This window comes from Notamacropus eugenii, chromosome 6 (assembly GCF_028372415.1).
Source record: "Notamacropus eugenii isolate mMacEug1 chromosome 6, mMacEug1.pri_v2, whole genome shotgun sequence".
Lineage (NCBI taxonomy): Eukaryota > Metazoa > Chordata > Mammalia > Diprotodontia > Macropodidae > Notamacropus > Notamacropus eugenii.
Genome location: NC_092877.1, coordinates 54,081,346 through 54,108,318, shown reverse-complemented (window position 1 = coordinate 54,108,318; position 26,973 = coordinate 54,081,346). Strand labels below are relative to the sequence as shown.

The window sequence follows — 26,973 nt, the reverse complement described above, 5'->3', positions numbered from 1 at the left end:
AGATTGTGTAGGGACATGACAGAGAGTGAGGAGTGGGAGATATTGGCAGAATTTCAAAAGTGAAAACCAAGAGAAATGGGGGGGGGGGGGGTTGTGGGGGAAGGCACCTTTGACAAGAAGAGCAAAGCCTGGAATATCAGAGGGTTTAGGGTAAAGATAATAGGTGGTAGTACCTTTCCCTCCCTTCATATCAACGATGATAGGAGAATGCTCTGTTAGCATTTCTAGAATAGGGGTAAGGCCAGGCAATAGATCTGTGACTTCATTGACACAAAGAACCCCTCCATAAGAAAACTTTCTCTACCTCAACTTTCTTTACACTTTGCACTAGAGGTTAGGGTGACTTGCCCAGGGTCACAGTTGGTATATTTCAGAGGAAAGATCCAAACCCAAGACTTCCCAGCTCAGAGGTCAGCTCTCTAGACACCATGCCTTTATTTTGAGACAATCCTCTGGCATAAGAGAGTCCCTCCTGGGAGGTCATAGGGTTCCCCTATTGACTCTTGCTTTCTGCAACTGAATTCAGACTTGCCTTGCTCCCCCAGTGTAGGTCAGGCTGTCAGTAGGTTAAGTCTTTGTCCATGTACCAGTTGATGTAAGCAACCCCTGATGGGTTCATTGCTAAGAATAACGTGTAAAACAATGGGAGTTAGTTCAATGCAAAGCTTATTGCAAGCAAAGGGGAAAGCAAAGGAAAAGGGCCCCCATATACAATTCAGGCATATATTAGCATATATGCATATATAGAGTATAACCCATATAAAAGCTGTGCTCCATTGGTGAACACAGAGACATGCATCTGTTCAGCAGGGAGGTGTGCTCCTGCTGCTCCAGGGCTCCTCTGAGAGCAGGCTTCTTATACTGTGATCTTGGACAGCCTCCTTGGAATGGCCATTTTGTATATCAGGGGTCAGAGCAAAATATTATTTGGGGGGGGGGGTTGTTATCAAGGAGAAAAATAAGCTGGTGGTAGACAAAATACTATTTTGGGGGTTTGCCTAGCAGTGAGAAAAACAATCTGGTGGTAGACAAAATATTATTTGGGGAACACAGCTGTACCAACCTTTGAAAAATATTGTTGCTATTTTTCCACAAGTGTATTCTATAAATTACAGTATCCCTGAGGGGGAAATTGTCATGAAAGTCTCTAAACCATCAGGTCTAATCTTATGACAATGGTTTCCATGCATAGATTCTATAAACTACTGCCTCCCTTAGGGAGAAGCTGTCATGGTGGTCTCAAAACGACCAGGCCTAACCTTATTACACCCTCTCATAAAAGATCCCACAAAATCCATAAAGATGGAGAAGTCATACCATGTTTTTTAACATACTCTTCCAAAAAAACTCCCTTACACCAGTACAAACAACACATGTAATTTGTTCAAAGCCCTTTTTAATAATCATCGTTGATAATTAGCTATTATTATTATATTATTATATATTATATAATATATTATTATAATAGCTAACTTTTATGTGGTGCTTTCCATGTGCCAAGCATTGTGCAAATATCATTTGATCTTCACAAAAATCCTGTGAGGTAGGTGGTGTTTTTATCCCCATTTTACAAATAGAGAAACTAAGGCAGACAGAGGTTTGTGACTTGTTCAGGGTCACACAGCTAGTAAATTTCCGAGGCTGGAGTTGAACTCAGGTCTCCCTCACTCTGGGCCGGTGCTTGATCTACTACACTATCTCTCTGCTGATCCTGAACCTCAGTTGCCTTCTAAATCATTAAAGGAAGATGAAATTATGCTTAGTGGAGTTTGGTGTTGCATGCACTTTGTATTCTTGGATCGGTTAACTCAAAATTTACTAAAATATAGTTTGTCAGATTACCTCATTCTAGATAAAGGGTAGAGTTTTGTGGTTGTTCGGCGGTGTTGTACTCTCTTTGACCCCAGTCAGAGTTTTCTTTGCAAAGATACTGGAGAGGTTTGCCATTTCCTTCTCCAGTTCATTTTACAGATGAGGAACTGGGGCAAACGGTGAAGTGACTTGTCCAGTGTCACACAGCTGGTAAGTGTCTGAGGCCAGGTTTGAACTCAGATCTTCCTGACTCCAGGCCCAGTGCTCTATGCACTGCCCCACTTAGTTGACCCTAAAAAGGAGTTTACCAAGTAACTATTGCAAGAAAATAGTTTGTGCATATAAAATTTAAGGAAGAAAAGATGGATCTGTCCACACAATGCTTGATAGATTCTTATGGAGCCTTCCTCCCAACAAAAAATGGAATTTCTCAGAAAGGTTCAAATAGGTAGCATTTGCTGAATCTGGGACTACCCCATATCCCGGTGGCTCAATACATTCAATGACCTCTGGACCATCTGTCACAATGCCACAAAAATAGGAAGCAGTGGTGTGCAAAGGCTGTTAGACCATGGAACTTGAAGTGAAAAAATAGAATTTACATTTCTGATCTGATATTAGCTATGGGACTTTCCCCTTCCTAAGCCCCAGTTTCTTTGTAAAATGAGTGAATTGGACTGGAGGACCTCTCAGGTCCCTTCTGGTTCAAATAATTTGTGATTCTCAGGTACTCCTAAAGAAGTGCACTCCAAACATACCTTCCCGGTCACCTTCCCGGGATGGTTCCCAGAAAAAAAAGCAGACATGCGAGGACCCCTTTCTACTGCTAACACCACCCTGACTCTGCAGGGAAAGTCTCCTCAGGCTCCTTAAATGGGTAAAGACTCACTGTCATTTGTTTTATGTCAACATAATTATTAAGATCGTAGGACCCAAGATAGAACAGGGAGTTTAGAGATCATCTTGTCCAAGGCCTGTTAACATTTTCTTACATCATGGACCAGTTAGGCAATCTGGTAAAACCTGTGGACCCCTTTTCTCAGAATAACATTTTTAAATGCATACAATAAAATACATAGGATTTAAAAGGAAACTAGATACATTGAAATACATTTATTAAAATACAAGTTCTGTAGAGCCTGTATCAGATTGCACTTGGGGAGGGGGAAGGGAAAGGAGGCCAAGAAAATTTAAAATTTATGGAAGTAAATGTTGAAAACTAAACATAAATTAATTTAAAAAGATACAAGTTCACTGACCCCCACACTGAAAAAGCCTAATCTAATACAGCACCACCCCCATTTTACAGATGAGGAAACAGAGGCCCAGAAGTTAAATGGCTTGTCTAAGGGGCACACAGATAATAAGTGACAGACAGACTTTAAACCTAGGATCTCTGGCTTCAAAGCCAGGACTCTTTGCTGTCTAAAAATACCACCTGTCACTTTGTTCTCTTCCCTAGATAAATTCAGTGTTTAATGACAGCCCTTATGTGGGTGGAATTGCTGGCTTTCTCCTGAATTGTGACCATACCTGTTCCCTTTCACTCCCGTGGTTCAGCTACATTGCCTTTCCTGCTGTGCTAACAGCTATCTGTATGAGGAATAAATTCCAGGAAATCTATTGCTGAGATTTTGAGTTAAAGTAAATGTTTCTTAGAAATTTAATTCATGAGAATTAACTAGCTTCCTCCTCAATAACCACTGCTACACTCCTCAAAATAAAATATTAGGGGGAAAATGTTAGTGACCAAGAAAACCATAAACCTGTGAAACTGGACAAATTTAACATTGGTGTAATGGAAAGAACAGTGGATTTTGTGTCAGAGGACTTGGGGTCTGGTTAGATGGTCTGGGTAGGGCAAGGCACTTCAGGGCCTCTGTACCTTCAACTGTAAAATCAGAGGCTTGGATTAGAAGACTTTTCAGTTCTCTCTGGGGTCTAAATCTTCCCTTTCCCTGTATAGTATTTAAATCTTTTTTTGGGCGGGGGGGCATCCTTAGTATTTGTAACCAGCTCCAGCTCATTGTGAGATTTAGGGCCCCTGATACATTTTTTTTTAAACAGAATGAGATCATGCTTTTGTATCTCTCCTTTATGACCTGCCTTTGTTTCGGTCAACTGAGAAGAGAGCTGAACTTCAGATGAACTTGTAGTCAAGGAAAAAATATGAAAGTGCTGCCCTGCCCTCCTTGACTCCCTTAGCCCCACTCTGGAAAACACTCCCCAGGCATGACTTCCAGGAATCCAGTAGAATTGTTATTAAAGTCCTGTGTCCGCAGGGGTAAAAGCCTTAGAATATAAGATCTAATTCTTGAAGAAACCACGATTTTTCTTCTAATGAAAGCATAGAATCCTAGTTGGATGTCTAGGTACCCAGAAAAGAAAGAAGGAAAGGAGGGAAGGAGGGAGGGAGAGAGTATTTATTGAGGCTTATTCTATGTGCCAGGCACGTTGTAAGCACTTCGTAAATATTATCTCATTGCAAAATATATCCCACTTTTGTATATATCAATTCCATTAATAGCTAGTTCCCACTTAATGTAGATTATCTGGCTTCTGGTCCTCTTCATCTTTCCACCACTTAGATACTTTCAGTTTTCCATCTCAGATGTTTCTTAACTTCTTTGCAAGGGAAAGATAAGTGAAAATGACCATTCTGACAGGTGGGCTTTCTGCTTGTGCCTCAAATGGAGTGGTAGGATCATTTACAAATAATCCTAGACTCTTCAGGCTAGAACGGATCAGGGATTGTGTCACAGTTCTCCCTGCCGCCCATGCCCCCATTTTCTAAATGAGGAAACTGAGGTCAGCAGCGGGGAAGTGACTGGTACAAAGTTACACAGTGGTGGGGCTCTGGCTAGATAGAGGTCAGGGCTTCTGTCTTCCAGGCCAACAATCTTTCCACAGTGTCACATGTATTCTTCTCCCTCAACTCCTTACAGCTAACCCAGGGCTAATTCTATCAGGCAACTGAGGAGGCCATATTGCGAACCTAGCCATCCACTATGGTAATATTTTAAAATTCAAACCAACATAAACAAATACCCCCAGCAAGTGACCAGGTTTGTCCCATTCCTGTATCTCTACCTTAGTTGCTATTTCCTCATCTCCCCGCACATGCACGTTTACAGATGCTTTGCTGATTGTCACTTCAAATAAGCATTTGAATTTTGTTTTATTGAGCCCTTCAAGAAAATTAAATCAGGGATGACCCTAAAAACTATTACGTTGGAAATCCTGTGTGACATAGGGCCAGTCCGTATTCATCATAAGTAATGTCAATCCATTAAATACTTGTGTGATATGTATATTGAGAAGACTCCAATAGTTGTAGCACTTTGCACATTGATTAATCTACCTAGCACACCTGTCAGGCAGGTAAGTGTTGAAACCTAGGCACAGACAAACCAAGTGCTTTCCGCAGAGTCACAAAGGCTCATCAGAGGGCCAGGATCAACACCCACACGTTTAAAAGCTTGGATTCCTTGAAGCTTAATACTGGGATGAGTAACCAAGGTCTATCACATCAGAAACTTGCCTATTGTGAGTGTACAGAAAACCTCCAGAAACCTAGAATCCACTCTGCCCCTACAGTGTGAAGTAGTGTCAACACCCAAGGTCAGCCCTGAGTCATGTGGAGAACAGATAAAGCCATATCATACATAAAGACACAATAAAACATTACAAAAGAAGACACCTCTTTCCAACTAGAAAATAATATGCATCTTAAAATATAGTATCAAGGATTTAAAACTATTTACATAAGCGACTAGAATAGGTCCCAAGAAGCAATTACAATCAGATGAATTATAGGGTTTCTCCAATACACATTTACAGACAGGCCTCCATCATTTGGGCCTATATCATGCAGGGAGCATTTTTAAAAATTCTCTTCATTTAAAAAAAAGTTTAGTTCTTTCCTAAAATATAATACAGTCTGTCAATACTTATACACATGGGAAAGTCCACAGTGTCAGTTCTATGCCATTAGAAAAGAGCAGAAAGAAATGATTTAAAGCTTTTCAAATGACTCAGCCTGAAGCTCAGACCTTTGAATGCCATTGTTGGGATTTGGCAAAGTAAACCAGTCTAAACTCTGATATAAAAGGGTCCTTTCTATCCATTCAAGGAGCTGATGCCACCAAAAAAAAAAAAGTGGTGCTACCCAGATGGGGTCCTTGATGGTGGTTGTACATGTGTCGATCAGGAAATTCCCTGCTGCTGCCACCACCATCCTATCATCCGTAATAACCTTCCACTTGAGTTCTGCATCACAGCACGAGGCATCCCCTGGGCTCCAGAAGGCTACACATAGGGGAGCACAGACCCTGGCAAGGCATGTCCAGCTGGAAAGGATTCACGGTAGAGCCCATCGATGAACTAACTCTTTATTGTCTGAGGATGAGCTGAGCCAGGTGTGGAGGGAGCCCATCACCAAAAGGGATGCCACTAAACAAAGGAGTTCTTAAGGTACAGAAGGGTCAGGATCTTCCTGGAGGAGGTTCCCACACAGATGAATTATCCATCTATAAAGAATGGCAATAATAACGATAAATAGCTCACACTGAAATAACACTTTTAAGGATTATAAAGTGCCTTACCTATATTATTTAATTTGATCCTCACAACAGCCCTGTGAAGTAGGCAGGGCAGGGCAGTGATCATCATCCCCATTTTATAGGTGAGGAACCTGAGGCCCACAGAAGGGAGCAGTTTGTCCAAACGCAAGTAGGACAGGGCATAAAGTCCCAGTGCAGATATTCCAACATTTACCCCATTCCACCCCTGAAAAAAATGTGCAAAACTGCAATTTTTCCCTCATCGACAGCCTTTGTCTCCAGCCTCTGGTGACTATTCTCAGAGAGTGATTGGTGACTTGCTCATGGCTCTTTTTGTCCTTTTTTATTAATTTTTTTTAACTGAAACAGCTCAGATACTTGTTATTTGCTTTTGAAGGGGTTTTCCCAGCAGTCACTATGGACTTTTTCACCAGAGAGGAATGCAAGGAATAAAACACCAAACCCAGTCCCTCCAGGCTGGAATTACGGCCCTGCTTTCAGTAAATTCCACACACAGACGGCAGGAAGTGTGTGGATCCAAGGGCCAAAGCGGCTGGTATCTCACTCGGTTTCCATCATACTATTTAACATTTTCTGGGTACCTACTGCTGTGGGCTAAATACTGTCTCCCTGTGCATCTCCCTTAGCTTTGGGGTCTAGACCCCCTCCCTGTTCCATCATAGGAATTTGTGCTAAAAGGGGCTTCAGAGACCACCTTATCCAATGCCTTCATGTTAGAGATGAAAAAACTGAGGCCCAGAGAAAGTGATTAACTTGCCCAGAGCTGAACATGCCAGCCAAGATTCAAACCCAGAGCTCTGACACCAGATCTGGGGAGAGGTCTTTCAGCTTTACCACACTGCCTTTCTCCAAGGGGACACAGAGATCCAAGGAAAAGAAACTAACTTGGAGGTGCCCATTATGTGGCAAAAGTTGACCCTCTGACCACCATGATACAAGCTGGAAAAAAAAATTTAGCCCATGGTGTACCACTACCACCATCGTCTGCTTGTCTAGGTGGGACAGAGGTCTCTAGGAGGTGCCTGGTCTAGTGCAAGATACCACAGTTAGATCTCAAAGGTGAGAGCACAGTGCCCTCCCAGAAGTGCCTGGCAGCCCTGACAAGCCAGGCCTCCATCAGTTCTCCACAGGCTGCTCACTGATGGGCCCCTTTCTGCTTCTGCTCCAGCTCCTGCAGACGATCCTCCCGGGTCTGTGCATGCTGAGCACCCACTTTGTGGGCCGTCTCGGTGGCGGTGATGTCAATCTGGGCATACCGGGTGGCTCCAGCCCCTGAAAACAAAACCTTTCATTGAATGCAGGAGCACACCCTTCCAAGGGACATGTCCCATCTACTGGGAGGCTCCATAGTAGAGTCCAGCAACCATCCAGGCCATGACTTCTTCAGGGTATCTCCCACTCAGAGGAGACAAAGGCTCCTCTGGCTCAAGTACCAACCCAGGTCTAATCAGAGTTGCCAGAGAAAGTCCAAAATAAGCCTGCCTCCTTGTGACAGGACATTGAGCAGGAGGCTCAAGGCCTTAGAGATGATGTGGTCCAGTGTCCTCACTCTGTGTAGATGACCCAGTCACCTTGTGACTCAGGATGAGGATGACTTATCCAAGGTCACATAGCATGTAAGGAGCAGAGTTGGGATTCAAATCCAAGTGTTGCGCTTCCAAAGCTATTCCAAAGCCAGGCTTCAGCCAAAGCTAGGCAGTATATTTATTGGACTGCTAGGTGGTACAGGGGATAGAGAGCCAGGCCTGGAAGCAAGGAGACTCATCTTCCTGAGTTCAAATCTGGCCTCAGACACTCACTAGCTGTATGACCCTGGGCAAGTTACTTCACCCTTTTTGCCTCAGTTTCCTCATCTGTAAAATGAGCTGAAGAAGGAAACAGCAAACCAACCTAGTATTCTTGTCAAGAAAACCCCAAATGGAGTTGTGACTAAAACAGGTGAACAACAATAAAAGTATATTTGTTGACTGCTTTATATGAATTACTTTATCAGGAAGCTCCCTGCTCAATTCACTTACTGAGCGTTTGGATCTGAAACAGGAAGAATTTAGGACAGAACTGGAGAAATTCCCAACTCTGGAAACTGTGAGACAGACTTATTACCAAAGAAGGCTGTCCCTTCTTTTCTTTTCTTTTGGAGACAAAAGAAGGGAATAAAAAATTATCTTTTAGGAATAATCTGAATACAGTCCTTCCCAGAGGCAGGGGTGTGTAATAGATGAGGATGAGAGAAGGAGGTGAGTCAGGCATCATCTATATAGTCCAACCCTCACATTTCTCATTTGGGAAAAGCAAGGCCCAGAGGGAAATAATTTGCCCAAGGTCAAATGGCTAATAAGTAGTAAAACCGTACTGACTTTAAGTCCTATGCATTTTCTATTCCTCTAGAGAAGGAGATTTCTCACATGAGGCATCTCGTGGATGATAAAATGGATGATCTGGGATGGTTGGGGGTCATGGAAACATCTAGAGCTGGCAACCATGACCAGGTGGGGAAGGTGCCGTCCCTTCCCAAATGTGGTACAAGCCAAGTATACTTGGAGATGACAAGAAGAAGGAATGGCATTGTTGGCATCCCTCCCTACCTCTTATTCCAGGGCTAGGTTCCTGAAGTTCCAATTCCATGTAGTGAAGTTGCTTCTTGGAAGTGGGACTGATGGGAATATTCACATAGGTAGGGGTCTCACTGCGTGGTCTTTCTCCTGTAAAGGGTGCGCAAGGGAGAAGACAAGACGTAAATGATTAAGGAAATGCAAATCATCATGCACAGAACATTTCAGAGGAAGAACATTAACAACTGGGGAGTCAGGGAAAGCCTTTTGTAGGTGGCTGCATTTGGACTGAGCCTTGAAAAGAACTAGAGTTTCCACAAGGTGGAGGGAAAAAGGAAAAACATTCCAGTCAGTCCAAAGACATGCAGGAGGCAGAAGAGACAATACCGAAAATAGGAAAGGGCGAGTAGAAATGGCTAGTTTGGCTGGAATGGAGGAGTGTGTAAGGGAGAGTGATGTGTAATCACCTGGAATGATAAGCTGGAGTAGGTGGGGTAAGGACCATCAGTGCCAAACAGGGCATCCTAGAGACAATGGGGTGCCATGGATGCTTATTCAATAGAGAAGTGATAGTCACACCTGTGTTCCAGGAATGCCAATCTGGGGGCTCTGTGGAGGTTAGGGGCCAGACCCAGGGAGCCCAATTAGGAGTCCACCAAGAGTTCAGGTGAGAGGCGATAGGAGCCTGCATGAGAGTGGTAGCTGTGTGAATGGAGGGGGAGAAGTATGTGAGAGATACAGGGGCTGGAGAATCACCAAGATCTGACAACTGACTGCATGAGAGAGGAGGGAGTGAGGGAAGACTCAAGAATGATTCCTAAGTTCTGAACTTAGGGGACTAAAAAGATGCTGGTGTACTCAGTAAGAAAGAAAGTTGGGAGGAGGCAGGGGTTTGGGGGATAGATAATAAGTTCCATTTTGGATGTGTTGAGTTGGAGACGTCTATGGGACTGCTACACGAGTCTCCTAATTAGTGTCCCTCCTTCCAGCCTCTCTCCTCTCCAACCCATCCTCCCCACAGCTGCCAAAATAATCCTCCTCAAACACAGTTCTGCTCTTGAACCTTCTGCGACTCTGGGCATAAAACACAAACCCTTCTATTAGGCCTTTAAAGCTCTTGGAAACCTGACTTCACCATCCACTCCCGTTCCAGCCAAACTGACCTTTGGCTAGCCCCAGGACTTATTACTCCATCTCTCACCTCTACATCTTTGCCCACATGCCTGAAATGCATTCCCTCCTTCGCCCTGCCTCCGACTACCTTTTGCTTCCTTTAAGGCTCAGGTCAAGATTCACCTCCTAAGTGAAACCTGTCCTCATTCCATTGTTAAATAATGCTGTCTCTTCAAATTATCTTGTATTTGCTTATTTAGCTACCTGTCTTCTCTTCTCCCTTCCCACTGACCCCTGTAATGTATAAGTGCCTTGAATCCATCAAGAAACATTTCTTAAGCTCCTACTCTGTGCCAGACACTGGGCTAACCTCCTTGCAATTATTATCTCATTGGATCTGCACAACCCTGAGGTTGGATGCTTTTGTAGCAAACAGAGCTAAGTGACTTGCCAAGGGTCACAAAACTAGTAAATGTGTAAGGTCAGATCTGAATTCAAGTCTTCCTAGCTCCAAGTCCCCCTCTCTATCCCCTGCACTGCCTAGCTTTTAAAAAGAAAAATACCTTGTACTACCCAGAGAATAAGTTACCAATTTCTAGGTTGTAGCCTTTGAGTAGCTTGAGAGATTCCCTAAAAGGTCCCTAAGAGCAAAGAACACCTTCATCATTAGAAAAATTTTTTGTTAATTCTGCATGTTTGGATAGAATTATCAACCAGCCTACCTGTCCATCACCTCCTTCCTAAACCTCTGTGTCATTTAGTTTGAAGAAAACCTCATCTTGCATCTTAGGATTAGAGATTTATAGAGCACTTTTTGTCCCAGGACCACACAGCTTTGTCACATACATCATCTCATTCAAGATGAGTCTGCCAGAACAAAAGTGCTGCATTGGAAAAATGTTCTGTATTAGGCTTTGGGGTCCTCTTTGCAGCCATTATAAACTGAGAGGATGAATTGTGAGCCTCATGGATCATGACAGTTCAAACAGTCCCTATACAAAAGAACCATGGACTCCATAGAGGATGTGTGTGTATGTATACACACATATAAACATACATACATATAAACATGCATACATATACATACACACAGACACATATCCCCGATCTTTCTCCTAGCCTGGAAAACAATGGCAGGGTGGAGTAAAAAGATCCCAGAAATCTTGGGCACAAGGTTCCCAGTCCAAACCACCCTCAGATTCCTACATCTGCAGTGCTTTCACCAACTTGTCCAATTACTGATGCTCTTGATGATCACTACGACACCCTGCTGATGCTTTCTGAATTGTCAAAGAAAGATTAAAGTCTTTATGATAGAATTCTAGTGTTGAATATATTTTACTGCATGTGAAAATCAATCATTTATGCTGATGTATTTGGTAACTCGCTATTATTGGGAGACAGGGAAGTGTAGGGCTTTGTGTAAAATAATAATGATAATAAGGTCCCATTTAGCTCTTCATTCTCAGTCCCGTGACTGAGCATTAACATTTTGTGTTCTAAGCTCTTTCCATCACAGAATATGTTATGTTTTGTGTTCCAGGGTCCCTTGGGCTCTGTGGCAGAGGGAACTGTCCTGCTCTGATATTTTATGGATTTAGGCAAAAATCTGAATATTCAATTACTGGAATGCTGCATAGAATTTACTATATTTTATTGCTTATTTTTCTTCCCCCTTCATTCTAAGACAAAGCATTAAAACAAAACCACTGATCACAAAGCAAGAGAAGCCTGTGGCAGACAAAGAACCAGTCCCTGTCAAATGTCTGTCAATTAAATTCTGTCTCCCACCCCTTAGCTCACTGAGAATATTACTGTTCTTTAATTACAGCAGGTTCTCCATTGATCCAGGTCATTCTCTGCCCTTTTCCTCTAGCTCTGTCTTATATTCAGGTCTGCAGCTTGATTCATCTGTATGCCCCCCAACACAAGAGGGCAATACCAGGGGTGAGATAGCACTCCCAACAATAGAAAGGACCAAAAAAAGGCTAACTCTGGACCACATTCCGGTTGCCTTTCCTGGTCCCATGTTAGGAAAGGACCTCATTACCTACCATCTTTTTTCTTCCCCTGATGTCCAGCCAGGTGTCTGATGTGCTGTACAGACGTCGGACTGGAATCAAAGTCAGCCTCTTCTTTCATCAAAGTCAATCAGAGCTCTCTCACTAAAGTTCAGATATTCCTGAGAGTCTACTATCTGCTCCCTGTGACTCTTCCCCCCACACAGATATTTAGCTCTCCCCTCCACCTCACTTGGTCTGTAAGAATAGGAGCTTTCACTTTGCTTGGATAGAGAGGCACAGAGGCAGGATGGGGAAGTCTCTAGAATGGGAGCCAGGCAAGCCAAGTTCAAAGTCCAGCACTGCCACCAATCTTCCTACAAATGAGAGTCAGCACTTTGCCTATATCAACAAGTTTTAGGGTTGATGTAGATAAGGGATAAGAATAACATTTTAGGACTCAGGACCCCAAACTATCTTCTTTAAATTCTTGGGGCTGATTGCTCTCAATCCAATACAACAAATGTTTCACAAGTACATCACTTGTGAAAGGACCAAGTGATAATAGTTGTATCTCATAGGCTGGAGACATCAACACAACAAGCATTTATTAAACACACTCTACGTGCCAAGCACTGTTGTGGTGGTGGTTGTTTGTCCTTCATCCTCCCAGAAGACCATGACATCAGGGACAAGTGAATTGGATTTAAGTGAGGCAGCGCTGTGCAAAGTCACCAGCCTCACTTTCTCCTCCAGTGGCAACATATAGATCAAGATGACTAAAGATGGCCCCAGATGTATTGGGGCAAGGAATAGAAAGATGAAAATGAAAATTCCTCCTCTTAGGAAGCTTAGATAGTCTATCTCTAAGACTTGCTCTCTGAACTCCAGCCAGAGTTCACCTCTCTAAAGTACTTAGTTCTGTCATTTGGTTTTTTGTGTGTGTTTGTTTTTCAAGTTGTCTGACTCTTGACATGACTCCATTTGGGGTTTTCTTGGCAAAAATCCTGGAATGGTTTCCTTCTCCAGCTCATTTTATAGGTGAGGAAACTGATGTCAGCAGGGTTGATAAGGTAAGCCCAGGATCACACCGCTAGTAACTGTCTGAGGCCACCTAGCTGCCCAATGTACTTAACATAGCATCATATGTTTCTGTTTCTTGCTTTGAATCTTGTCCTTTTACTCAACTATAAGATCCCTTTAGGGGTGGCTGGCTCTTAACCTAAACTTTGCATCTCTTTAGACACCACACGCAAGGCTTTGAAGACCAGTTGACTGGATGACCTGGTCTCTGCCCTCCAGAAGCTTCTCACACAAGCAAAACTGGCCTACAAACCAGTGAACAAGGCAACTGCCTTGTTCAACATTAAGTGAAATTTTTGAGCCTGGAGTTATAGTATGTTTGGGACTGAGAAGAAGCAACACTATTTTGGGATTTTCACTTTGATTTCAACAATTTGATATATCTCTAAAGTAGGACCAAAGTTAAAGTGTGTAAGAAATATGATCTCCATCCTTTGTTGAATGCGTATAGCCCGGACAGCCTGGCCCATGCAGCTTGGCACTTAATGACATGGTTTTATCTTCCTAAGAGACTATGAAACTGCTTTATAATCCAAAATCATTGTACAGATCTAAGTGGTAGAAAGGGAGTAGACTGAAGTCCTGGCTTGGCTGCTTGAAGACCCAACTGACCTTGGGAAAGTCTTTTAATTTCTCTTGGCCTCAGCTATTTATTCAGCTGTAAAATGACAGAGTTGAACTAAATGTTCTCTCAAGTTCTCGTCAGTTCTAAAGCCTGTGATCCAAAGTGGTTATCTTAGACAAGTGCCCAGCTACACAAAATCTTCATGCAGGTTTATTGTGAATCAAGGGCATCCTCAAGGGCATGGAATTAGCTGAAATTTGTTTAGAATCCTACTATCTAAATATCCAGGTATCCAGGCAAGTCACTTCCCCCACCAAGCCTCATTCTCCTCCCCTGAAAAATAAGAAGGTTATGCTAGATAGCACAGATAGCATCTAAAATACCTTTCAGTTTGCAATCTTTAATTTGCAATGTTCTAAAAATGCAAGTCATTGTTGGTAATCTGTAAGGGCCAGGTTTTACCCACCATCCATCGTTCCATTGTCACAAACATACGCACACACGCGCGCACGCGCATGCACATGCACACACACACACACACACACACACACACACACACACACACACCCCTATAATTCTCCTGAACTTGAGGCCCATGATGTACAGCAGCAGCAAAAGAATAAAAAATTTTATGTGTATGTGTATATGCATGTTTATATTTTCTTGGCTAAGATAAAAGGCCTTAGAGACTATATGCACAGTTCAGGTTTGGCACTTCTGTGATATTTATTGAACAAAAGATAAAGCTTTTGGTTTTTTCTCCTTGACATCTAGTTCAAATAGCATCCTTCTTATTTTCTAAGCAAGGACCAGGTTTATCTCTCTCAATCCCAGTCAAAGCACCAAGCACTGGCGAGGGATTTGAGTAAATCCTTCAGCATTTGTATTACATGGGATCAATTATTGAAAAAGAAAATGCCAGTCCCAGGCATTTTCCCAAGCTGGGGAAACCAAGACTGAGACTTTGCCAGGAATGAGATCCATGGAAACTATGCTGTGGGCCAAGCTAGAGGCCTCTCACTTTCCTCGCTTTTCATACCACATCAGGCAGCAGGAAGAAATGGCAGACAAGGCCAGGACGTGAGGAATAGCTTAGCTGTGCTGTTAGCACAGCTGCAGAAACATAAGAAATCACCCTTCTGGACACTACAGAAAGTCTGCCTAGCCCACGAGTGATCTCCTCTTCCAGTGCTCCCCTGTTGTGGACACAAGCCTAGAAGGCTGTGTCAGCAAGGCAGAATCCAATAGGGGTCTTGCCAAAGACCATCGATCCCTTAGGAGGTAGTGAGTTATCTCTTCCTTGAAGTCTTCAAGTGAAGACTGGATGAGTGAACACACTTGGAGATGTTGAGGGGATTCAGCATTGTTGAGTCATGTGATTGTGGGCGAATCACTTAATCTCTGAGTTTCAGCCTCCTGACCTGTAAAATGAAGATGGTAATACTTACCATACAAGTCTGTGGGAAGGAAAGTGCTTGGCAGAACTTTTTCAAAGAGTTGTTATGAGCCCTAGAAGGGGTGGTCTGATTGATTCCCTCATTCGACAAAAGAGGCAACAGAAACCCATAAAGTGACTTGTCAAAATCTGTTCAATGAGTTCATAGCCAGAGGCAAGGCTGCAATCCTGATTCCTAAGCCAAGGTATACTACACCACAGAGGGATAGCTGGAAATTGTAAACACACACACACACACACTCACACACGCATACACACATAGCTAAATTTAGTCAAACATTTTGAGGATAGCCAATTCCAAAAACAACCGTTTTTCAGTCATTTCCAAATCTTTGTGACCCCATTTGGGGTTTCCTTGGCAAAAAAGATACAGGAGTGGTTTTTCATTTCCATCTCCAGCTCATTTGACAGATGAGGAAACCAAGTCAAATACAGTTAAGTGACTTGCCCAGGGTCACACAGCTAGTAAGTGTCTGAGGTCAGATTTGAACTAAGTTCTTCCTGACTCCGTGCTTTATGTACTTTACAATGAACTACCTAGCTGCCCTAGTTCCAGACTAGTTGTTTACATTCATGCAAGCTTCCTTATTTATTTTTACAAACTAGTTTTTATGTTTCTAACACTTCTGGCTATGGTCCTATCCCTCTTCTCCTCTTCAACATTAAAGGTCTTGAAATAGTTATCTACACCCAATAATTCCACTTCCTCTTCAACCTCTAACTGGGTTTCCATTCCATCACTCTCCTGAAACTATGTCCTCCAAAGTCATTCACTAATAGCTTCCTAAATGCCAAATCCAAGGGCATTTTTCCCACTTCTCATCCTCCTTGGCCCTTCTGTTTCATTTGATGCTGTGGACCACCCCTTTACACTTGAAACCATCTCCTTTGTTGGGTTCAGAGTCCCCACACTTTCCTGGTTCTCCTGCCTTTCCAATTGCCCTTTCTCCATCACTTTTCATCTCTCATCCTCTTCCCAACCTCTTAATGTAGGTGTTTGCCCATGCCACTCTCTACGTTCTCTCTCATCTATTCTCTCGAACAGCTTCTGCTATGGTCTCTATGTACAACTCTCCAAAATCTCTATCACTAGTACTGAACTCAACGTTTAGCTCCAGCTCCACATCTCCAGCTACCTACAGAACCTCTTTACCTGGATGTCCCACTAGAACCTCAAACTCAGCAAGTCTCAAATTGGGTTAATTATTTTCTCCCTTTAACTAGATTCTCCTTCTGATTTTAGTTTTTCTATATTATTTTTGTATGTAGATTCTCCTCTGGCCTTTCCCATTTCTGATTTTCTTTGTCATACAATCACCTGTGATTACAAGCTTGAGGCTTTGACTCTTCCTTCAATGTCTCATTCTTGTGAGGATCAAATGAGATAAATATATACATATGTGTGTGTGTGTATATTCTCTTTCCCTTCTCTACCTTCCCCTTCCCTCCTCTCCCCCATAAAGCATATGTCATGCTTTATAAGCCTTAAAGCACCATATATAAATGTTAACTATTATCATTAGCTGTGATATCCAGCTACCAAATTCTGTCATTTGTGTCTCTGAAATCTTTCTCCTCTTCCTAAAGTATTAACATGTTCAAGATGAAACCAGTTTGAAGAAAGCAACTTAAGTCATCTCAAGTCATTTTCCCCGCAAGAATGAGGGGAAAAATACAAAAGATCCATAAAGATTAGTATAACATACTGTCTTCACCATCAAGAGACATGACAGTCCCAGGTATGTTTACACAGGTGACAGAAATGTCACTAAAGAGAGCAAAGATGTGGAAAAGCACTGGACTGGACCAAATGTATATACAGGAAGTCCATTCTGAAGGAGACACAGTTGTGAGTGAGCTGAATATTTGAAGGAGGGAAAGTTACCAAAGACATGGAAAAGATCTTAATCATTATTAATACAAAAAAATGGTGACAGACAAAATACTAACAATGACAGACCCACATGCTATTCCCCCAGCTGTACAAAATCTTCACGTAAGCCATCTATACATAAATCAGAGGCATCTTCAATGAAAGTATTAATAGAGAACAAAAACACTTCTGAAAGTAATATTCATCAATGACCACACATCGTTATCATTATGTAACTGACTGAAACAGAGAATGTAAGATTACATTAAGTTTATTGTTTATTGATTATGAAAAAATCACCTTAAATGTTCTTTTCTAAAAGGGAAATAATATCCATATACCAAAATCATTTCAGGCTCCTTGAAAGATATAACAAAATAACCCTGTCTTTTCAATAGCCCTCTGAGCATAGTCAGATAAGGCATAAAAAGGGAAATGTAAGATCAACAAAGATTTCCTCCACTATGGTGGTGGAGGAACCATCAGTACAAAGACCAAGTTAAAGAGGGTTTCTCTCTTTAACTTTCTTTTCCTCATATGTTCCCTATTTGCCAATGACATTTCACTAGCTACATCAAGCCCTGGAACATTGCAAAACTTCCTTGAAGAGATCTGTAACCATGCAAATTAGTCTGGCCCATCCATCCACAAAGGATGACCAAGTATTGGCCAGATTACAATACGCATTTTTAAAAGTAATCTTATTTTAATGTCCATCTTTCCAATATCATCCTTCTACTGGTGTTTCTGTATGGCAACAAGACAAAGAAAGTAACAGTCTCCAAAGACTTGAAAATGGTTTTTATAGAGAAGACAACGGAGAGGTATATGGAGAGCATGAACAAACTGAAGCATGTAACCAGTGAGGAACTTCAAGGGAGAGTAGGAGGAAAAGTGTTCCCTTCCTTCCTCCTGAAGTAAAAGATATCATTTTAACAAGTATTTATTAAGTACTTGTAATGTGCCAGGCATTGTGCTAAGTGCTCAGGATATAAAGGCAAAACATGGTCCCTCCTTAAGGAGTTCATATTCTAAAGAGGGTGCTTGCTTTGGCAGCAGGAATACTAAAATTGGAAAGATACAGAGATTAGCATGACCCCTGCACAAGGATGACATGCAAATTCGGGAAGCATTCCATATGTTTTGAGTGGGGAAATGATTGCATATAAAGGTGCCCTAAGGATTAATATTAAGGGTTGCTTTTTCAGTAGCTTGTGAAGCCCCTCCTGAGTTTGAGGGGGTCCTAAAGTCTCTCCTCTTTATCTTGGAATACTATAAACCTTCCTTATTCTGGGCCACAAAATTCCATGTCTCCCTCATCCTGGGTCATAGATTTTCCCCTTTCTCCCTGATCCTGTTCTCATAAAAACAAGTTCCTGTCTCTGTGTAAATTACTAGTCCTTCCAGGGTTAGCCTGCTGCTTTTTGCACCAATAAAGCTCCCCTTGGTTAGGAAGGAAAAAATCTAAGAGGGATGGCACTAGCAGTAGGGGAAGGAGGGAACAGGAAGAACAGGGGAAGACTTCCTGCAGGAGATGGGATTTCAGCTGAGTCTTAAAGGAAGATAGGGAAGCCAGGAGGTGAAAGAGAGGAAGGAATTGAGGACAACCAGTGCAAAGGTGCTGAGGAAAGAGATGGAATGTCATGTGAAGGGAACATCAAAAAAAGAAGGGGTTGCTGTATGGTAGAATTTGTAGGAAGAAATATAGGAAGATGAAAGAGTTAGGGAGGAGCCAGGTTGTGAAGGGTTTTAAAAGACAGAGGATTTTATATTTGATCCTAGAGGTAAAACAAAGCCACCCAAGTTTAGTGAGGGAGGGCTTAGGGAGAGGGGAAATAGTCAGACCTGTAAAAATCACTCTGGTTGAGTGGAAGATGGATTGGGGTGGACCCACTGGGTCTGAGGCAGCAAGACACAAAAGGCTACTGCCATAGTCGTGTGAGATGATAAGCGTCTGCACCCAGGAGGTGGTTGTTTAAGTGTATAGAAGAGGGCATATGTGAGATGTGAAGGAAGAAAGAACAAAACTTAGCACCAGATTGAATATATGAGCTAAGTGCAAGAAAGGAGCTGAGGATGACACTGAGGTCCTGAGCCTGGTTACCTGGGAGGATGGTGGTGTCTTGACAGTAAGAGAGAAGTCTGGAAGAAAGGGAGGGCTGGCAAGGAAAGACATCATGCTCTGTTTTGGATGCAAAGAATTTGAGATACCTACAGGATCCATTTCAGGAAGCCCAAGAAGTAACTGATAACACAAGGCTAGATCTCAGAATAGAAGTTAGGGCTGGACATCTAGACCTGGGAGACATCTACATGGAGATGAACATTGAACTTGTGGCAGATGATGAGATGACTGAGAGAAAGAGGATAGAGGGAGAAGAAGAAAAGATCCACTATAATGCCTTAGGACACCCACAGTTAGTCAGTAAGAGCAGGATAAAGACAGCAAACTAAGGCCAGCCAGAAAAGGAGGGGTCTGGGACACTGGAGAAGAACCAAGAGAGAAATATGATGGAAACCTAGAGAGGAGAATGTCCAGGAGGAAAAGGGGATCAAGAAAGAGGAGGACTGAGAAGATGCCTTTAGATTTGGCAATGAAGTGATCAGTGGAAATTTTGGAGAGGGCTGTTTCTGTTGAATGATGATGCTGGAAGATAAATTGCAGAGGGTTTAGAAGAGAATGAGAAGAGAGGAAGTGAAACACCAAGTACAGAGAACTTTCTCAAGGACTTGTAGTATTTATAGGGAGAGAAGATAGTCTGGTCACATGGCAAGAACAGGGGATGACAAATAAGATGGACAGTGTCCTACGGATAACCTAGAAAAGTCAGGAGGAAGTAAGGAAGCCGACAGCACACTTGGTCACCCTCTTGTGAAAAACTTCCGGGAGAACATAGACAAAAGTCACAAGAGGTAGGCAGTCAGGGATGGGTGATAATCTGCATTGGTGGAGGGAATGACTAAGTCAGTGAGATCACAGATTCTTTTGAGTCTCTCTCTGTGTATGCTTGGCTTTTCCAACTATACTGCAACTCACTCTATGTCTAGGAGAAGGCTGGGGTTAATGGTGCTAAGCCATAGACTGCATGAAAAGGTATCTCTAAGGGCAGATTCTGATCTTTTACTTCATGATGTAATCCCTGGATTCAGCTTCTGCTCTCAAATTTAGAGTAACAGGGAATTTACTACCTCACAGTAGATCCCCCCTATTCAAAGGGATAGATCTGATTATTAAAAAAAACATTTGGTTACATTTAACCAAAACCTACCTCCTCCCTTAAAGAACATTCACCCCAGTTCTGCCCTGTGGAGCTACAACAAATAAGATTAATGTCTCTTCCACATGGCAGCCTTTCATATATTGGAAGATGAACCCCTAAATCTTCTCTTCTGGCTAAAGCTCCCCATTGACTTCAGCTATTCCTTGGGGTGGGTGGCGCACTAGACACCAAGCCAGATAATCTAGGTTCCAGTCCCCGTTCTGACCTTGCTAGCCTTTTGACAATGGAAAGTCACTCAGCCACCCTGAATCTGTTTCCTCATCTATAAAATAGGAATAATAATACTTTATACTATCTATCTCACAGAGGTGTTGTAGGGAAAGTTTTACAAACTATAAAACGTTATACAAATATAAGTTATTATTAGATGTCATCATTTCTACACCCTTTGCCAACCTAATTGCTTCCATCTTAATCATTAGGTCCCTGGATTAATTCCAAGGGGTTCATGAATTTGAATGAAAAAAGAAATTACATCTTTATTTTCACTAACATCTAACTGAAAATTAGTGTTTGCTTCAAATATATGAAAGCATTATTCTGAGAAGAGAGGTCCGCAGACTTCACGAGATTGCCAAAGGGGTCCATGACACAGAAAAGGTCAGGAACCTTTGCTCTAGACGTGCTCCAGTTTGTCAACATCTTTTCCAAAATGTGTTGCTCATTCAGGCAGCATTCTCCTCATCTAGACTCATGGTGACTGCCTGAAAATTGCATTAACTTTATTAGCTGCCACGTCATACTGTTGGCTCAAATTCAGTGTGAGAACAACAAACCACCAACTCTACATTTTGTTTTTGGTTTTTCACATCAATTTATCAACTGATTTCAGCAAAACATGCTGGACGTGGGGAAACAAAGCTGAGAAAAACCACCATCCTCACTGGTAAGGAAGCTCCGACTGAATGGGAACAATTACAAGTACACAGGTAAATAGGTGTGAAGGAAGACATGATAAGGGCTGTGACTGTAAGCAAGTCATTTCAGTTCTTGGAGCCCTGTGAAATAAGGATGATAACACACCCCATCTCAAAGGATTATTGAGGGGAAAATACTTTGCTCAATGGGAACCACTGTCTCAAGGCAAAGACGTTAGGTAGTCCAAGTTATAAATGCCTATGATGTTTCCAGCATGTCCACAGCCCAAAATAGCACAACAAAGACTGTAGAGGGTCAGTACTGATGCAGTCTGGAATGTGAGATACTGTCCGGGTTTTACTTGAGACTTGTACTAGCATGAGGGCTGACATTCTCAGGATATTGGCTCACCATCCCACTCCTGATATGCAAGGATGAGAAAGTCCTGACCCTGATGGTGCACCCCGAGGTTGTCTCTCCAGAGGAACTAAGATTAGGAAGTAAAAGAAGTAAACTAAAAATGTTATGGGAATAACCCTGTTTGCTTGCTTGTAAGAGGGTATATAAACCTTGATCCTCAGATCAATAGATAAATTCAACTCAGAGTCCCACCTGGCTCGTGTTTTATCATTCCACACTCACCCAGGTTTGCAGTTGCCTGCCTTAGCAAAATTGAAGTTAAACTGGCAGCATTCACCACTGCTCACTCCTCTTCTTGGATTGTCTTCCTGGAGCAGCCAGTTTGAGTATTGGTCTGGACAGCCTTGAAGGTCGTTTCTAGTTTGGAGAGTCTATGATTCTACGATACTCAATTTTCCTTTTTCTTGTCTTTTATTCATGTTCTCTCTCCTAGGAGGGTCTATTGATCATCTGATCACTTCTTGGAGGACAAGCAGAACCTTTCTGTTGAGAGGGCCCAACTGTCTCCTCATACCTACCAGGAAGATATTGTACTTCTTTGTATGTAGTCATTACAAGGGGTCTGTGGCATTTCTCTTATTTCCAAAAAAAAAGGAAATGAGGATAGTTTGCCATGATTTATTTGTAGGCAATCTGTGCTGACTCCTAGAAATGAGTGCATTGTTTTTTAGATGCTTTTTATACTTTAGAAGCACATTAGAAAAGGACAGTAAGCTTACCAATTTCAAGATCCCAAATTCCTATTTTTCTCCTTTTCACAAATCTTAACACAAGCCCATCCTGAGACTTCTCACATCCGTGGGGCCCTCACCACAGCAAAGCCATCCTTTTGCTCCTCTCCAATGAATTCTCTACACCAACTCAAATAGAAATGGGATCATAAAACCATACATAATGATGATCCCTGTGGGCATATCTTGTCTTAGAAAGCCACATGTCAACATTATCTATGTTGTATTGTATTTTTATCTATTTTGTTAAATATTTGCCAGTTACATTTTAATCTAGTTTCTTCCTCACTCCAGAGTGTTGTGGGCTGAGAAGGCCATATATTGGATACCTCTGCTCTACACAGCATCTCTCACCCTCACAGCAAAGGACCTTGCCTTATATTTTACCTAGAAACTAGACACCATTTACTGGGAGTTCTTTCTTCTCCCTTATTTCCTCATGCCCCATTCCCTCCTTTTTTAGTCCCATCTTTGATAAAGACGTGAACCTTCTCCTAACCAAGGCCTGACTCTCTACATGTGCCTGTGACCTCATCTTTCCTCTTTTCTCCCGCTGACTGCCTTCACAATCACTCCCTTTCTCTTTCACCTCTATTCTCTTTCTGTCTACTGGCTCCTTTCCTGCTGTCTACACATCCAACCAAGCCTCCCTGTTAGAAAAACTCTATATATCCATTTCCTTTACTTCCTCTTGTTTCACTCCTCAAACTTTTGTCATCTGGTTTATGGCTTCCTCACTCAACTGAAACCCATTTCCCCAAAATTACCAGTGATCTCTTGACCACCAAATACCATGGTCTCTTCTCAGTTTCCACCCCTGCAGCACTTGCCACTGATGGTCACCTGTATCTCCTGGATACTCTCTCTACTCTGGATTCTTTCGTAGTTCGCCTAACTGTTCCTTCTAAGTCTCCTCTGCTGGAACAGCATCCCATTTCACATACCCAATCTGTGGATATACCCCAAATGTATGTCTTTAGCCCTTGTCTCCTTTCTCTTTGTACTATTTCTCTCAGTGACCTCATCAACTCCTATGGTTTCTATGCATTTGACTCCCAGATTCATTCATTTTCTCCTTTAAGATCTAGCACCAACTGCATATTAGGGATTTTGAACCAAATGCTTTATAATCATCTCAAACTCAACATGTCAAAAACAGAACTCATCTTTCCCCCAAAACCACACATCTTCCAAAGAACCCTGAGGGCTCCACCATTCTCATAGTCACCCAGGGTCACATCCTCAGTGCCAGCCCCAAGAATTCATTCTTCCTAATCTCACAAAACCAATCCCTTGCCAGAGCTTGCCATTTCTGTCTCTGCCACAACTCTTGCCTTTGTCCCTCAGCCCACCACTCCCATGTTCCCATCAAACAACATCACCATATCCACTCACCCTACCTTAGTTCAAGTTTATATCACCTCTTCTGCCTGGACTACTGCACTAGGAAGCTTAATTGGTCTCCCTGACTTAAGTCTCACCTAACTCAGATGCCAAAATCTGGTCATGTCAATTCCCTACTCAATAAACTCCCTTATTATCTTTAGAATCAAATATAGACTTCCCTAGCTTTTAAAGACCTTCACAAATTGTCTCCAAACTAACTTTCTAACCTTATTATACATTCCTCCCATTTCCTCTCTGGTTCAGCCAAACTGGCTATCTTACATGGAAATTTCTTAAAACATAGAATTCCATCTCCCATCACCACATCTTTTTACTAACATCCCATGACTGGAATGTACTTCCTGCTTGCCTCCGTCTCTTAAAATCCCTAGTTACTTTCAAAGATCATGTCAGGAGGCACCCTCTACATGAATCATTTCCTCTTCCCTACAACTGCTAGTTTCTTCCCCAAAAAATTATTTTCTATTTTGTATCTGCCTGTTTCACCAGGTTAGATTGTATGCTCGTTAAGGACAGAGAATGTTTTGCTTTTGTATTTGTATCCACAGCACCTAGTACAATGCCTGACACATACTAAGTACTTAATACTAAATGCCTGTTGTTTAATTGGACCCACAGAATCTTAGAATCTCAGATCTGCAAGGAACATCAGAATTCTTCCAGCCCAGGGGCATCAAATATCTTTAGAAACACTCCCAGTGCTAGGACAGCCAGATTAAAACTTAATTGAAAAACGTATAACAAAATAAATAAAAATACAATAGAACATAGTTAATGGTAATATGTGGTTTTCTGAGTCAATGGTTATATATGGTTTAATGGTCCCTGTTTTTATTTGAGTTTGACACCATTGTTGTAGAATAATGGATACCTGAAGCATAAATCTTCTCTAGATTACTTAAGAAAAACAATGATAAAATATTTTAAATTTTGTAAAACAATGACCCTATAAAGCAGGTAGTTCAAGTATCATCATCATTTTCATTTTATTGATGAAGAAGCTGATGGTCAAGTGACATGTCTCACAGACAGTAATTGTCAGACCTGGGATTCGAAGCCAGATCTCCTGATTTTATGTCCAATGCCCTTGGAAAGAGATCATGCAGTCTCTCCTCAAAGATTTGCGATGATAGGAAACTCAGTACCTCCAAGAAACCAATTCTATAATTAGGCAGGTCTAATTGTTAGGAAGTTTTTCCTTATGAAATCAAGCTAAAACCAGCCTTCTATGATTTTCATGTAGTATTCCTAGTCATGTACTTACAAAGCCAAATCAAGCAAATCTCTTTTCAACATAATAGCCCTTCTAGTACTTACAGATAACTTATCATTCCTTCCTAAGTCTACTCTGTGCCAGGCTAAACATTCCTAGATTCTTCAACTAACTAATCTTTGAATGGAGGGCCACCTCTAGTCATCCGGATATGTATCTGGCCACTGGACCCAGATGGCTCCAGAGGAGAAAGTAAGGCTGATGACTGCACAGCTCTGCCTCACTTAAATCCAATTCACTTGCATATCGTGGTATCACCTCCCTTAGGTCATGGTTCTCCTCAAAAACAAAGGACAAACAACAACCTCTGTGAGTAGAAATAGGAGTCACCCCCCTAGGGACCCAGTGGGACAACACAACTTGAGCACTCTTTCTCTCTCTCTCCCCCCCCCCTCTCTCTCCCTCTCTCTCTCTCTCCTTCTCTCTTCCTCTCCCTCTCTCTCTCTCCTCCTCTCTCTCTCTCTCTGTCTCTCCCTCTCTCTCTGTCTCTCTCCTCTCTCTCCCTCTCTCTCTCTCTTTTTCTCTCTTTCTTTTTCTCTATCTCTCTTTCTTTTTTTCTCCTTCCTTCTTTCATTTCTTTCTTTCTCTTTCCTCTGTCTCCATGGGATATCATATCCTTACCTGGGAGTGCTCTGCTCAAAATATGTAAATTTTGATGGCTGATTCTTTTTTTCTGACTGTCATTGACTGGCCAACAATTGTATTTGTTTTCAAAAAGGACCAGGACATCAAAGAAATGATGACATGACTTGCACTTGACTTTGTTTTGAGGGAGAGAGGACTGTGCAAAGTCAGCAGCCTGACTTCTCCTCCAGAGCCATCTGGATTCAGTGCCCAGATATTCATCAGGATGAGTGGAGACAGCCCAAGATGCAATGGGAGACCTTGGTCTTTTAGGTTAAGGACTTTTCAGGAACTCACTTGAAGGGAGATAATGCACATTCAGTAAATAGACCTCTTTAAGAAGTAGTCAGGGGATGGCCCCTTTAAATAGAAAAGAATAAATAAATAAAGCTGGGAGGGGCCTCAAGACCCTCAGGGTTGTTGTTTCAAAGAGAAACAGTTACTAGATTCCAGGCCAAGTCCCACTTGTTTGAGCCCTGATTGGCTCAGAGTGAATGCAAATACCAATTGTTTCTGTTTTGGCCAAAAACTCTGAGGGTCTTCCCTTCCCAGACTGGGTTCACTTTCCTCAGCCAAACTGAGACCTGGTAAGGACCTTAGCTTAAAAAGGCTAAGGCCTCCCCACTACATGCAGGGTCATCTCCAGTCATCCTGATCTATATCCCACCACTGAACCCAGATGGTTCCAGAGGCGAAAGTGAGGCTGGTGACTTTGCACATCCCTTCCTCACTTAAATCCAATTCACTTGCATGTCATGACATTACCTCCCTAATGTCATGGTTCTCTTCAAGAATGAAGGACAAGCAACAATCTTTGAATGATATGGTGGCCAACATTCTTTTTTTTTTTTTATTTTATTTTTTTTTATTATTAAATTTATTTATTTAACTTTTAACATTCATTTTAACAAAATTTTGGGTTACAAATTTTCTCCCCTTTTATCCCCTCCCCCCCCAAACACCAAGCATTCTAATTGCCCCTATGACCAATCTGCTCTCTCTTCTATCATCCCTCTCTGCCCTTGTCTCCATCTTCTCTTTTGTCCTGTAGGGGCAGATAGCTTTCTATACCCCTTTACCTGTTTTTCTTATTTCCTAGTGGCAAGAACATTACTCGACAGTTGATCCTAACACTTTGAGTTCCAACTTCTCTTCCTCCCTCCCTCCCCACCCCTTCCCTTTGGAAGGCAAGCAATTCAATATAGGCCATATCTGTGTAGTTTTGCAAATGACTTCCATAATAGTTGTGTTGTATAGGACTAACTGTATTTCCCTCCATCCTATCCTGTCCCCCATTACTTCTATTCTCTTTTGATCCTATCCCTCCCCATGAGTGTCGACC

At 42.1% G+C, this 26,973-nt stretch overlaps 1 protein-coding gene and 1 pseudogene across 4 annotated transcripts in view; one reads left to right on the top strand and one right to left on the bottom strand.

The window, feature by feature from the left end:
* Window positions 1–2,893: 2,893 nt before the first annotated feature.
* DOK7 (docking protein 7) overlaps window positions 2,894–26,973 on the bottom strand; it is a 136,519-nt gene continuing 112,439 nt past the window's right edge. For 2 of the 4 annotated variants that reach the window (XM_072620089.1, XM_072620087.1), the window contains 3 exons: window positions 8,981–9,097; window positions 7,535–7,667; window positions 2,894–6,341 (listed from right to left, as the gene is read on the bottom strand). In XM_072620089.1, coding sequence (XP_072476190.1) covers window positions 6,281–6,341; window positions 7,535–7,667; window positions 8,981–9,097 — 311 coding nt within the window. In that variant the 3' untranslated portion in view covers window positions 2,894–6,280. Of the gene's footprint in view, window positions 7,668–8,980; window positions 9,098–26,973 lie in introns of all 4 variants that reach the window. The other 2 variants (XM_072620088.1, XM_072620090.1) reach the window with 2 other exon arrangements.
* LOC140512994 (U6 spliceosomal RNA) lies at window positions 18,082–18,181 on the top strand (annotated as a pseudogene).